Source organism: Pseudomyrmex gracilis, unplaced genomic scaffold, assembly GCF_002006095.1.
Source record: "Pseudomyrmex gracilis isolate BER0280 unplaced genomic scaffold, ASM200609v1 scaffold_233, whole genome shotgun sequence".
NCBI classification, from domain to species: Eukaryota; Metazoa; Arthropoda; class Insecta; order Hymenoptera; family Formicidae; genus Pseudomyrmex; species Pseudomyrmex gracilis.
In genome coordinates, this window is record NW_018020817.1 from 8,219 (window position 1) to 21,478 (window position 13,260).

Consider the following 13,260-nt stretch of genomic DNA (forward strand, 5'->3'; position numbering starts at 1 on the left):
AAAGAGAGAGAGAGAGAGAGAGAGAGAGAGAGAGAGAGAGAGAGAGAGAGAGAGAGAGAGAGAGAGACAGAGAGACAGAGAAACGCGAAAGGGGAGAAACCGGACGTAATTCACTCTCGCAAACCGAGCGTGTTATTACTGCATACAGGGTGTATCAGAATTCTGCGTGCTATTCGTTAGAAAGCTTCGAAACAAGTTAGAAATCGCGAGATATATTTTTATCCGAATACCCTTTTTAAAGCACCTATGAATCCAACAAGTATCGAACTAGAAAATATTTCTTGCCAAACAAGATGATCGTATCAGCGTATCAGAGCGTGACGACGATACCCGGCATCGATTCATAATTTTCCTGCATCATCTGGAACTTCTATGAGCTAAATGACCATCGTAGCAAGCAGGTAATATCGAAGACTGTGCTGTAAATTTATCGGGAGTCTCAATGCACACGCAAACGTAGGAAAACCCTGGTGTTCGTTTCTCTCCTCTTCTCTTCTCTCTTCTCTTCTCTTCTTTCTCTTTCTCTCTCACTCATTGAAAGAACGTGACGTGAATTACATAGTTGTGTATAGGTAACACAGACCTCTTTCGGTCAACATCCTGCTTCCTGTTCTCTGTATGTTACTCCGCGCCGCGCGCGCCCAACTATACCTACCTACGTACGTATGCATGTATCCGTTATACACGCCCGATAGACGTAGTGCGCGCATCGGGCACGTAGCCACGTCGATAACAGACGAAGCCGTCTGTAACGGTGATTAATGGGGCTTAAATGAACGAAGGGATACATACTACGTTATACGCCTCATTTCTATTATAAGTGATTTCTGGGAAGATAACGTCACATTTTTGGAATGTCCGTATTTAAATTACCAGAAAGTTCTCACTTAATCAGACAAAATTACAAAATTCTAGATTTACTTCTACAAGCGAAACGAGTAAATATAAGTAAATATAAAATATAATAAATAAATAAAAAAAAAATCTACTTGAGAATTCAATAAAAATGTGAGAATTGTTTTACTACACGATGTGATCGATCAATAACTTTATTTTTTTTATTTGCTGAAATTCTATAAAGTTCGCGAGAAAAATGTCGAAAAAAAACAAATTGTATTTACAGAGAATTTATAAATTCATTTCATGGTTTTCTCTTAGGTAATTGCTTTGCACGCATCGCGTGCGAATGATCGTACGATTTCGCGTTCACTAACAAAAATGAATTTTGCCGTGATGCTCGCTCGTGTTCGCGTGATGTATGGATATTACAATATATTAACGTATTGGTTTTTGTTGCAGGTGCAACCGGTTGCCGAGCTGTCAGAATTATCGAGGCGCGGTGGTTGTGACGGGCGTCACGTCGAATTGGCACCTGCGAATATTCGAAGCGGCACGCTTCGCCGATCCGGTAGTTTGCGGTTTCATCAAAATACAGTAAGCCTATCGCTACTTTCTATCAACTTTTAAAGCTTAAATGCTGCGAGTCAAGTTTTTTTTGCCAAAAAATATTTTGTGTGTGTATGTGAAATAGAAAAATTTGACAGTTCGGGTTTTAATTTTAAGCAGTTGATGCAAAATTATTCGCTGAGATGCGTAATACAGAAATCATTTACTGATTTCTGTATCGCTTCCATTTTTATTATCTCAATTGTTACTACGCTTGTAATTATTCATATAAAAATATAAAGAAGAAATGTCAGGAGAAGAGCAAAGTGGGATTTAGTGAAGGGGGTTCTAAGAGAAATATGAGGGTGTGACACAAAGGGTACAATAATTACGTGCCGTCTGATAAGAAAGGAGAAAAGACAATAACAGAAAGAAAGAGACGCTCGCTTTCCACCATCATATTCCCAAGAGTGGCGCAGTGGCATAGCAATCACATAACGGTACCTTCACTGTGACTGCTTCGTACCATAATATCTTGTTTCCGTTGAAGTTCAAGCTTTAATCCTAACTGTAGGCGTATTGCAAGTTTGCAAACAATTCGAAAGTTGTCTCCGTTGTAATTAACTTTTGGCGAAAGTTTTTTTTTTTTTTAAAGATATTTGTTATCTAAGAATTGTGCAAAAAATGCAAACAATTTATTTATTAACTTCATCACTTTTATTAACCAGCAACTCTGTTTAACCAGCACGTGGAAGAATTTAATTTTCTCGCAAATGAAACGAATGCGACACCGATGTAGAGCAAGTGTGGCTACACGCTGCGCAATTTGTACGTACTATGCAAATTGACGCGAGTAAGTACGTGTCGTAAATGGCAATTAAGGCCTTTGCACTATACAATATTCATTGCGACAACATGCAGGTTTTCTGCTATTTTCTTAGCATATGCGCGCACGTGGAAAACTTTTTGCGATATGCATATGCGCACAAGGAAGAATTGCATGTTGTTGCAATGAATATTGTATAGTGTAAAAGGCACACAAGCAGTAAGACACATGTAAGCATTAAGCAAATCACAGGCCGGCATTCTCTCGAATGTAGCTTTATGTTTTCCTGTGATTGGTTGATTTGCTTACTGCTCACGTCTTACTGCTCAAGTTTTTGTGTGTGCCACGGCTTTAAAAAGGTTTTAATTTGTATGACAGTGTTGAGATTAACGTTAATTGAACCAATGATGTTTACTGACTGTCGGTAAAGCCAGTGGTAAAAGGCATGCGGCGAGAACGTGCTGCCAGTGTGGAGAGCGGCGAAAGGTGCGGCACAAAGCAGCAGAATATTTCAAATTTTAATTTAATTTTGTAGGAACATATATGTATATAATATATATATACATAAACTTTGCACTCTCATACAAATACAATTTTATATTATAATGTCACTTGGAATTTTATTTCCAAGATGAATGAAAGCAACTTGAAGTACTGAAGTAACATATTTTTCGACGGTAACATATTTTTTCTGTGTGTGTGTGATTTACGTATCTTTAATCTCTTTCACAGATATTTTGTGTCATACATTATCTTCGCTGATTTTTATTCTGTTCTCTCGTGGACCTACAAGTTTTTTGGTAAAACGGATTCCGAAGTCATCGAAAAGCGAGACGGCGAGATTCGAAAAACAAACGCAACGAATCGCGAATTGCGTGTATGCGCATAATCTGGCGCTAACTCAACGAGGCGGTGTCGCATGCATTACGTTCCAGCTGATCTCTGGCGTCCGTGACCGCCTCCGCGGCCACTTCCCGATGTTTTCTCCCTCGTTTGCTACGCTGGAGAATTAATCCTCTCCGCGATGTTGGCACACACGTTAAGACTCAGACAGAACACGTCAACGCCTTATTACGAGAAACAACCCAATAGCCAATCAGCATTTTGCTCTTATGGAAAAGCAGCACGTCGACTGGCTATCGCGTGATTTTTATCGGCGCGTCCTGTCTGCGAACGTCGTGCAACGATTTTTCGAGTGAGAAACTCGAGGTTCTTTAGGGGATTACAAGTAGTCGAACTTATAGTTGTATAATGTTTCTCGTGTGTAGAGTTTATGTAAGTACTTAGAACGTGTTGTCTCATATACTAACGCACATGTAGTTATATGTTTGAACTTTGATGATAAGAAAAAAAAATCCAAAGATCGAACAGTTTGAAGATAAGTTTTAATCTGACAGCTGCTGTCAGATTAAAAGTCTTATCAGAAATCGATTGTTGTCGCGCTAAGAACTGGAGCAGTCACAAGCCGCGCGAGAGGATGTTGGATTTAGAGGCGAGCGAATACATGTACGGATTCTATACGTGAGTCGCTCGGGGACTTCTTTCTCAAATCGGATCAAGAACCGCACGCGCGGCTTGGACACGCGCATGCAAGCGTACGTTACACTTGCACTACTCCCGAGTACGCGCGCTGTTATAGATTTATTACGGCTCTCTCTCTCTCTCTCTCTCACGTCCGCAACAGAGTTCCCCTCTCCGTACCGGTCAGTCCGGTCTTGTTTGTCAACGTGAATCGTCAAACGTCATTCTTTTTTATTTTATTTTCTCTCTCACGAATCAACAGCATTTGGATTTTCCGCTCGGCGGAACTGTCAGCGGAGCGTATTTCTTCGAATTCGTTTCAGAGCGAAACTCTCACCGTCCTTATTTGGTTTTATGAAATATCCTCGCACCGCAGTCTCTCCTTACTTATGTGGTTGCCGAGAGAGTTTATTTGTCCCTCTCTTTCTTCCGGACTCGTTTTTCGCGGATTGCGAAAAATTGCTTTCCTATCGAGAATCTTTTCTTCGAATTTTTTTTTTCTTTTTTTTCTACATCCACCACCCACAACTCCGCTCGCAACCACGCCTACGCCGATCGTTATAACGCGCAAGGTCGATTTAGCAACTCGCGCAGCACGAGCGAGCGAAAAAACACGCGCGTTCTCCATTTCTTCTTCCTTCTCGCAAGACACTCGGAGCGGCCTCGAACGACCTTCCAACCAAATTTTCCCCAGCATTTGCAACGGCATGTATGCGGTTTCTCAGCGAAATATCATCGATATGAAGATATTATCTCGCCGCGCCTTCTATTGATTTCATATTGTATAAAAAGTCCGTGTAATTCGAAATTGCGACCGAGGTGGTTTTGTTCGGCGAGGGAAAGCGAACTTCGCGAGAGCGCAACAGGAAAATAATTGGACCTCCTTGCGTTGCAAACAGAAGGAGGGTAACGGTTTATTGAAATCCGATTGTCGGCTGAATACGACGCACAACACACGACGCGTCGAGTCACTTCGCCTTGTTTGTCGCGCGTATTATGCGCTCGAGGGAGATCCGGCCGTTTCGACCTACACCTTTAATTCCAACTGTTTTACCTATCTCGTTCCGTTCCACGGCGCGTAGCGAAAAAAAGCGCATAGCACGAGTCGCCGCTTGGAACAATATATATCCTTCGTGAGGGGCGCCTGTTCACATATTGCGCGCTGTGAGAAACGCGACACTCTTGCGCATAGAAAATTCTTTAACTGTATGCAGAAGCGCTACGCGTTGCATTAACAATCGGTTTTCCATTTACATACTCAGGAGATACCTGAGCGATTCTCGTATTGGCGGGCTGTAATCGACGATCCTTCAGTTTCTTTTTTTTTTTTTTTTTTTTAATCCCCGTCATTACGTCGTCCAATGAAATCGCGAAGCGAAAAATCGTCAAGCGACGTCGGTTCGATTCTGCGAGAGTTGGCCTGAATTTCATTGTTCTTTTTTTAAGACCGTTGAAGGGGAGCGGGTTACACTATAGGTATGTAAATTTCTTTTATCTACTTCTAATTCGTTGATTCCGAACGAACGTCCCACGCGTCGCCGAAACAAAAATGTAAGGAAGAAATTGTTGTGTAGCGCAATCCACCCACACACGATCGTTCTACGTTTCTTCGCATTCAATGAGCGCCAATTGACGAACAATGACTGTGGTGCGTCATCAGTCTGGCATAATTCGAAACCTATGAAGAATAGCGTGTTTAAAAAATTAATTTTCTCTCTCGACTCGTCAATCGGCTCGAAATATTTTCTCGTTTTCTGAATGGGATTGTTTCTCCATCATATTTCTCGAGTTCCACTCCGCGTGTTTTATTCAACAACACACATGAGGAAAGGGGCGGCCTTGTCGGTTTATCTTATCAATCGACGTCGTGTATATCGCGCGGTCGGATATTGCCGCATTTCAGAACGTATTATCGAGAAATTCTTGCTGCCGCTATAATATCCGCGGCAATATTCGAATCGCAAAACGTTGGCTAAGCACTAGCGGCGTTACTTCGCCGTTATATTAACGCGAGTTCGTGGCAATGCCCGGCTGTCGGGAAACTTGCTTTGGTTGGACGCGATCTCGCGTGTTACGAGTTTCTTAAAATAGCAGCTCGGTGCACTCTCTCGCTCTCTCGAATCTTCTCTCGAATGCGTTTCTCTTGTTAGCTTAGCACGTGCGGTTGCGAGCGCTGAAGTTGTCGTCTCGCACGTGACCGACTTGCGAATGTTCTCTTCAAATTCGGAGGATCGATCTCGTCACGGCGCGTCCGTGTGGAGTAACAAAATTTGAAGACGTGAAAATTGTAGTAATTCTAGAGATAATATTTCTTTGATAATCTCGGAACGCGTGAAATATTTAACTCTTTGCTCGCAGACTTCAAAAATGACCCTACGAGATTGGGTCTGTGAGACCCACGTAATTTTAAAATCGAATATCGCCGCGAAAAATCAGTATTTTTTTTTCACTTTTGTTTCTTTAAGTCAAAAGTTCGAACAATTCTACGTCGATCAATAAAAAAAAAAAAACCAAGTTGAAAAAATCTCTAGTAGTTTTGAAGATACAAGCGTTTTAAAAAAAAAACTAAATTTTTCTAGGAACGTCGATGAGAAATTTTTGAGTGGGAGACCCGCTGTCTGCAGGCAAAGGATTAAAACAGAATGTAGATGGATGTTGTGTTAAAAAAAAAATTCTTTTTGAGAGAATATGTTAAATTATGCTAAAGGATGTTAATTTATTACACGTAGAGCTTTAGACGATATCATCATGTTCCGAAGAGTGAGAATTGATCTTTACACTTGAATTACGCGTTCTCTCTCCCAGCCTATTACATATATAGAACTCACTTCTGGGGAAGCCTATATATAAACGTTATACTATGTTACTCCTTTTCCTCCATTTCCCGTCCGAAAGCTTCGAAAGCTTTCTTCGGAGTTTCGCACGGTAAATGACACGTACATTCGAGCAAGCAAATGATTGACTCTAATATTTCTCAGAAATGTACTTGGTTATATTTACGGTTGCGTTTCTGTAGATCGCACACCGCGATCTTTTAAGAGGAAAGTTGCGAATCGTTTAACGTCAGATAGTAGATGCATTCAAATCTGATTTATATTAGCTCCTTGAATAAGCGCGTATTAAAATTGTAGCAACAGCCTCGTGTGATAAATTTAAATTTAAATGTGATGCGTTCGAAACAATTGTGTCTTTTCTTTGCTAGACGATTTCATTGTTTGTGAGATTCAAAATTTGGTTTTTTACTTTTAGTCGAAACGTTTCGTGGACAACAAGAAAACTATCAACGGATTATTAAGTTGATTTGTTAAACGACAAATATTAATAAATCGATACGTCGAGTAAAATAGCTTAATATCAGCAGACGTTCGAATTTTCGCGAACCACACCCCGATTAGTGATCGCCACGGACACGGTTCGGCCTACTGGCCGACTGTTCACCGTGTTGAATAAATCGCGGAGGAAGGACGTCGTCAAAGTGACCAAACGAGCGTATGACGGGAGGACAGAGAAAAAGAGAGAGAGAAAAAGAGAGAGAGAGAGAGAGAGCAAGTAGTTGCGTAAAACAAGGACGCGTGGAGAGCGAGCGGGAGAATTATGTTTCGTGATGGAGAGAAAGAACTTCAGGGCGGTTCTCGTGGGCACACGCCTCTCTCGTTCTCCTCTCGGCTCTCCTCACGACGTGAGACTTGTCTCTGTCTCGGAGCGGCAGCGTTGCTTCAGTCGACGGGAGAGCCGCGATGCTCCACGTGATCGAGTCCTGTCCTCGTGATTGCCGCTCTTAAGTCATGAGAGGAACTCGCGGAAGAAGTCGCGTCCCGGTCGTCGCTGATGCGAGTCGCTCGTCGTCAAACCGCTCGAGAAGAAACCTCGAGAAAATCGAAAACTGAGAACGTGTGACTGATGACATGTGCGGTTTTTGCAAGTTAACATATTTCGCGATCTCGAGTTTGATGGCCCAACAATTGGCCTGAGACGAAGATTCGTCATCTGATCAGAAAACTGCGAGTGTAAGTCGAGCGATTGTTTCTCGTCGATTCTCGTAATTTTGAGAAAAAAAAAATGTTCAGATGGAAGAAAGAATTCGCAAATAATACGGCTAATTAATGTGAAATCAACAAGCTGATGTTATTGCGCTATAAGAAACGCGCTGATGAAAATACATCGGGGGGATCTTTCGACGAAAGCAAGAAGGAATTCTATACTCGAGAATTTCTCGACGCAAACTTGAAGAGAACCGGCCGAAAGACAGGAGCCGACGAGATTAGTGCCAATTGCGGTGGGAAAGTGACAACGTGAAATTCGCTTCTCCGAAACAGCTGCAGTTTAATATCAGAGATGCCGCGCAACAGGGACGAAATTGACGCCATGTCGCTCGGTGCGCATCACATCCTACATAGATCCTGCAGAGGTAAGGCGCATGCAAGCGGAATAGCCAAACAAACCAATCGTCGAAGCTTATCCACGCAGAAGTCCGTTAAATCACCGGATTCCGCGAAGCAAAACGACGGATTCTGCGTTACGAGCAACGGCGTTGTCAAGATTAACAGGAAGCACAGCAGAAATAGCACGAGCTCGTGGGAGTGCAGCGACAGCGATAGCATGCACTCGGCCGAGATCGGTCAGAACGGTTGTCCGGAAAATCGATCGATCAGTCGCGGTACCGATCGAACGTCGACCCCTAAATTCGATGACAACGAAAGGATCAAAGAATCACACGAGAGATTCAATCACCACGTGACGCGACCCGTGAAAAGTCTGAAGAAAAAGAATTGGGCGGACAGTCTGCGTGTGGGATGCGTGAATGATAAAATCAAAAAAATGGAGGAAGGCTGGGACAGCAGTGCCATCAAAAGACCGAGAGAACGCAAATGGCACAGGATCACAGCGGAAATAGAACAGAGAATCCCGAGCGCGAACAATGGTCTTCGAACGGTGTTCGGATTGAAGACCAACTGGAACGGCAATTCGAAGAAGATGTCGAAGCGAAATCGACAAGTTTACCAAAGATGCGCGAAACCGATTCAGGATATCATCGAATGGGAAAAGTTGTTCGAGATGGCGTTGTCTAGAAAGATAAGACGAAAAACCAGAGGAAAAGGAAAAGCGGACGAGTCGAATGTAACGAGCAGTGTGAAAAGTGGTCGCGTGAAGGATGAAGACGAATGCATGAAGCGCCTCGAGGTTCTCTTGGAAAGCAAAGTATCGCCACGAATCGACAAGGTACGTTTTGGAACAACTTCGGAGCGGATCAGAAGGTTCTTTATCTAAGTTGCTGAATTCGTCATCGCGATTCGAGCAATAGAAAAAAGAAAAAAACCAATTTTTTGATTTTTATTATGATTTTTCGGCAACGCATCGAGAATATTAAATAATCTAATATATTATTTTTTTAATGGCGTGCTTTTATACTCGATGATTTTTACATAACGCGCGAAGAAAGATGTTTTCGTAATCTCACAACCTGATCTTCAACATAATATGCACCTACGTTGTGTGTATGTGCTTTAGCCACTTGAAGAAGAAAATTCCAGGAATTTCTAGCAAATTGTTATCGCGTGAGAGTTCGCTAGACGCGTTTAAAGGGCAAATTCGTGCGTAATATTCGAACGGTATTTCCTCTCATTTAGGTCTTTAAAGGAGCGTTGTGTCGATTGTCGCCTGTGTTTCGCGAAACAATAGCGCGCTCGGTAGCCTCCGGGATCTGATACATGGTAATTTATGTACCGGGAAACACTTGGTGTGTGTTCCCGTCGTCTTTATCTGGTGTGACTACGGATGCGAGTCAGCTCGTAGTGCGGTTGTTGTTTCTGATGCAGAAATCGCGAAGTTTAAACGAGAACTCTCTCGCAGCTGCGTCGATATACGACGAGTAGTGATTCACGACGAGTTTCAAAGAGACGAGAGTCGCGGAATATATTTAGCTCTCGTTTACTCATGTACATACATAATAGACGGTAGAAACATGATTATGTAACTTACGATACTTCATACTTGCAAGACAACGAAAATAACATACGTAAACACATTTGAGTCTTTTACGTGAAATCGTCAACCCCCAATGTCTCAATAATCCAACAACGAAAATTACAGCTTCAAAGACAAGGGGGGTACCGCTTCTGTCCGATAACTACGTTCATTTGAATCGAATCTCTAATTCGATTACTTACACATCCTATTCCAACGTGAGCTTCGCTCGTTGTAAGGTAACGACGAACTGAGGAACTTATACAAATCCGCGACGAATCTTATTTCCTATCCTCGCCTTCGAGAGGATAATAGCCATTCCATCTCGAAGAGGGACGGAGAATGATGAAAATAGAAAGGATCGCGCGAATGCCATTTGGATGTTAATGAGTAACTGCTTAATAATATACGCAAGTCCGTTCGTCCTCAGTCGTAACGTGTAGCCACGCAACAGGGACGTTTCACAACCACGATCGTTGCCAGTAGCGAGATTACGCGAAGATCTTACGCCGATTCAACGTTCATATCGTGTGTAGGTGTGTGTGCGCGCGCTCGATCGCTCTGTCCTCGTCGGGTCGTGCCTACACGGAAAAAAAAAGTTTTGCTATTACGTATGACCGGGGCAATAAAAATTTTCCTGCTGAAGTCTTTGTCTCATCGGCAATCTATCTGTCTCGTTCGTGAAAAAAAAAAAAAATTCAATAAGCTTAGCAAATTTTTCTTAACTAATCTTCTTAATCTTCTTAGCAAAAAATTGGTTCCCGTGTATGGCACACATTACTGCCGGCGGGGAGAAACGTTCAATGAGACAACATGCTCGATTGCTTCACAGAAAAAAGACGAGGAGCTCTCGCGCGCGTGACTCTGAACAAATGCGAAAATACTCGGATAAATGCGATTCTCATTCAGTGTGACTGGTCGAGCGTTTTTCTTGAATAAGATATTTATAAACGAGAATTGAAATATAAGAATAATTACTTTGCGGTAACATGTATTGAGAAATTACAATATTTATGTATTGAGAAATTGCTTCTTGAATTGAAATGTTTTGAACGAGAATGAGATTATAAGTAAATGGATGAAAATTAAATCGTTTCTTTTATTTTTCTATTATTATTTTTGTTATTAGTATTGTTATCATTATTATCATCAGGCGCGGTCAGAAGAACATTTGGCGCAGGAACAGGCATGGTTAACTTCCGAAAAGATCTGGTTGTTGCATCGCGGAGGCTTTACTCCCGCCACAAGATGCGGTTCCGCCGATCCCGACACAGGAAAGTTAAGAATTCGATTGACCACTTCCGGAGAGGAATTGCTTGTGGACGAGGAGGACGTCGAGAAGGTAGCGTAGATTTTTTCAAAAGAAATTCTGAATGTTATATGCTATCTTTTTTGTGTAATCAGTTTTAAACACTGTGTGTGTGTGTATGTATATTTTATTAATTGTTGTTTGTTTATCTGTGTTAAGGCCAATCCACCTCAATTCGATAAAGCCGAGGAACTCTCTCAGCTACGGTTTCTGAATGAATCGTCTGTTCTTCATACATTAAGACAACGTTACGCCAGCAATTTGATACATACATATGCAGGAGACAGCATGATCGTTATCAATCCAGTTGCACCGTTAGCGATTTATTCCGAAAAGGCAAGGCCAATTTTGAAAGTTTTTTTAAATGCAAATTTTATATCGCGATGTTGTTTTTGAACGTATCAATTTTTATCGCAAATTAAAGAATAAAAAATCTTGATGTTTATTATTGTACAGAATTTTACGAAGAACTTCATCCATTATTAATTTACTTGTCGTAAAGAACGGTTAGACGCAGAGTTTTTTTTACGAAGAGTATCTTAAAAATGTTTTAAAATTCCGCTTTTGTCTCTCTTCAGGTTGCGCACATGTTTCGAGGTTGCAAGAGCGAGGATATGCCGCCGCATATATACGCCATAGCGCAGTCGGCTTATAGAGGAATGCTGGCAACGCGCAGAGACCATTCTCTGGTTTTCCTCGGGCGAAGCGGAGCGGGGAAAACTACGAACTTCAAACACGCTCTTCATTATCTCGTGCTGGCCGCTGGCACAGTTAACAAGGCGAGTATTAATACTACGAAGTATTAATACCACGAGAAGACACTTACCACACATGAACCTCGTCATAAAACAATACACGTGCTTTTATAGATACTGACAATTGAAAAGCTGAACGCGCTTTTTACGGTTCTCGAAGCGTTCGGAAACAGTAGAACGCACATGAACTCGAATGCGACACGTTTCACGCAGCTCTTCAGCCTTGACTTTGACCAGTCGGGTCAAATTGCATCGGCCTCTCTGCAAGTGAGAAAAACACTTTTTTGTCTCGTATTATTCATACTCTTCATATATCTCGCAAACTAAATGGTAGGTGTTTCTCGTAAGGTGCTACTTTTGGAAAAATCGAGAATAGGTCGACGAGCAAACGGGGATCCAACGTTTCATGCCGTTTACCGTCTGTTGGCGGGTGCGGAGGGTGCACTGAGGAAAGAGTTACACCTCACGAATCTAGTCGCTGAAAACAATCCTTTTATCACGCCTCTGCAGAAGCATGAAGACAAGCAGCGAGCCATGGTCGAATTTAATCGTATCGTCGCTGCGTTTAGAATACTCGGCATCTCCGAGGCCGACGAAAAAGTTATTTGGCTGGTGCTGGCCGGTATTTATCACTTGAGCTGTGCTGGTGCGGTGAAAGCTGGCACCAGTTCGCAAAGCAGGTGGCAGTTTGCAAGAGTCGAATGCGCAGAAAAAGCCGCCAACTTGCTGGGCACCAGCGTTGAGGAACTAAGCAGAGTGGTATTCTCCTCAAACGGAGGTGGTGCTGGAACACCGAGTACTCCAAGACCTGCTCTGAGAACACCCAGCCCTACGGATCAGAGCAAGGACGTCACGGGACTTGACGCGTTGGAAGGACTACTGGTTGGACTCTATTCTGAGGTCTTCCATTGCATCGCGGCTCTTATCAACAAGTAAATAAATTAGCAATCTTGTACACACAAGATTAGAAAATTAATAATTTTTTTTTTATGTTAGACACGTAAAATATATTTCTCATAATTCTGCTTTCTTGTATTATTACTTTTTTATATTACTACTTCTCGAAATAAATAAATTAAAATTAACAGTAAGTAATAATTGTATAAAAATATTTGATAGTTAGTTTTAATAATATATTTGTTATTTTTTAGATCCATATCATCCGCTGTACATACGGTTTCATCTCTGCTGCTGTGTGATTCGCCAGGTTTTCAAAATCCTGCCTCCTGTGGCAGGCAAACCGGTGCTACCTTTGAAGATCTTTGTCACAATTATCTACAAGAACGCTTGCAGTTACTGTTTCATCACACTACATTAGTAGCCCCAAAAGATAGGTACGAAAACTATCAGGAAGAAATCTGTAATTTCTAATTTTACTTTCTTTTAAATATTTTAAATATTTTTTTTTTAAATACACTTATATCTATTACATATATTATGTATTACATTTATTGTAATATAAGTATCAATATTATTTATTGTTTTTATATATAAAATAA

The 13,260-nt window shown here is 41.7% G+C and overlaps 1 protein-coding gene across 8 annotated transcripts in view; it reads left to right on the forward strand.

Annotated features, from left to right (window-relative positions):
• Positions 1-13,260, forward strand: part of LOC109859003 (unconventional myosin-XVIIIa-like) — a 44,631-nt gene that overhangs the window by 7,391 nt on the left and 23,980 nt on the right. For 7 of the 8 annotated variants that reach the window (XM_020436809.1, XM_020436804.1, XM_020436803.1 and 4 more), the window contains 7 exons: positions 1,300-1,434; positions 10,851-11,039; positions 11,166-11,342; positions 11,585-11,785; positions 11,876-12,028; positions 12,110-12,693; positions 12,913-13,095. In XM_020436809.1, the coding sequence (XP_020292398.1) occupies positions 1,300-1,434; positions 10,851-11,039; positions 11,166-11,342; positions 11,585-11,785; positions 11,876-12,028; positions 12,110-12,693; positions 12,913-13,095 (1,622 nt within the window). Of the gene's footprint in view, positions 1-1,299; positions 1,435-7,455; positions 8,954-10,850; positions 11,040-11,165; positions 11,343-11,584; positions 11,786-11,875; positions 12,029-12,109; positions 12,694-12,912; positions 13,096-13,260 lie in introns of those variants that run through there. The other variant, XM_020436812.1, reaches the window with a different exon arrangement.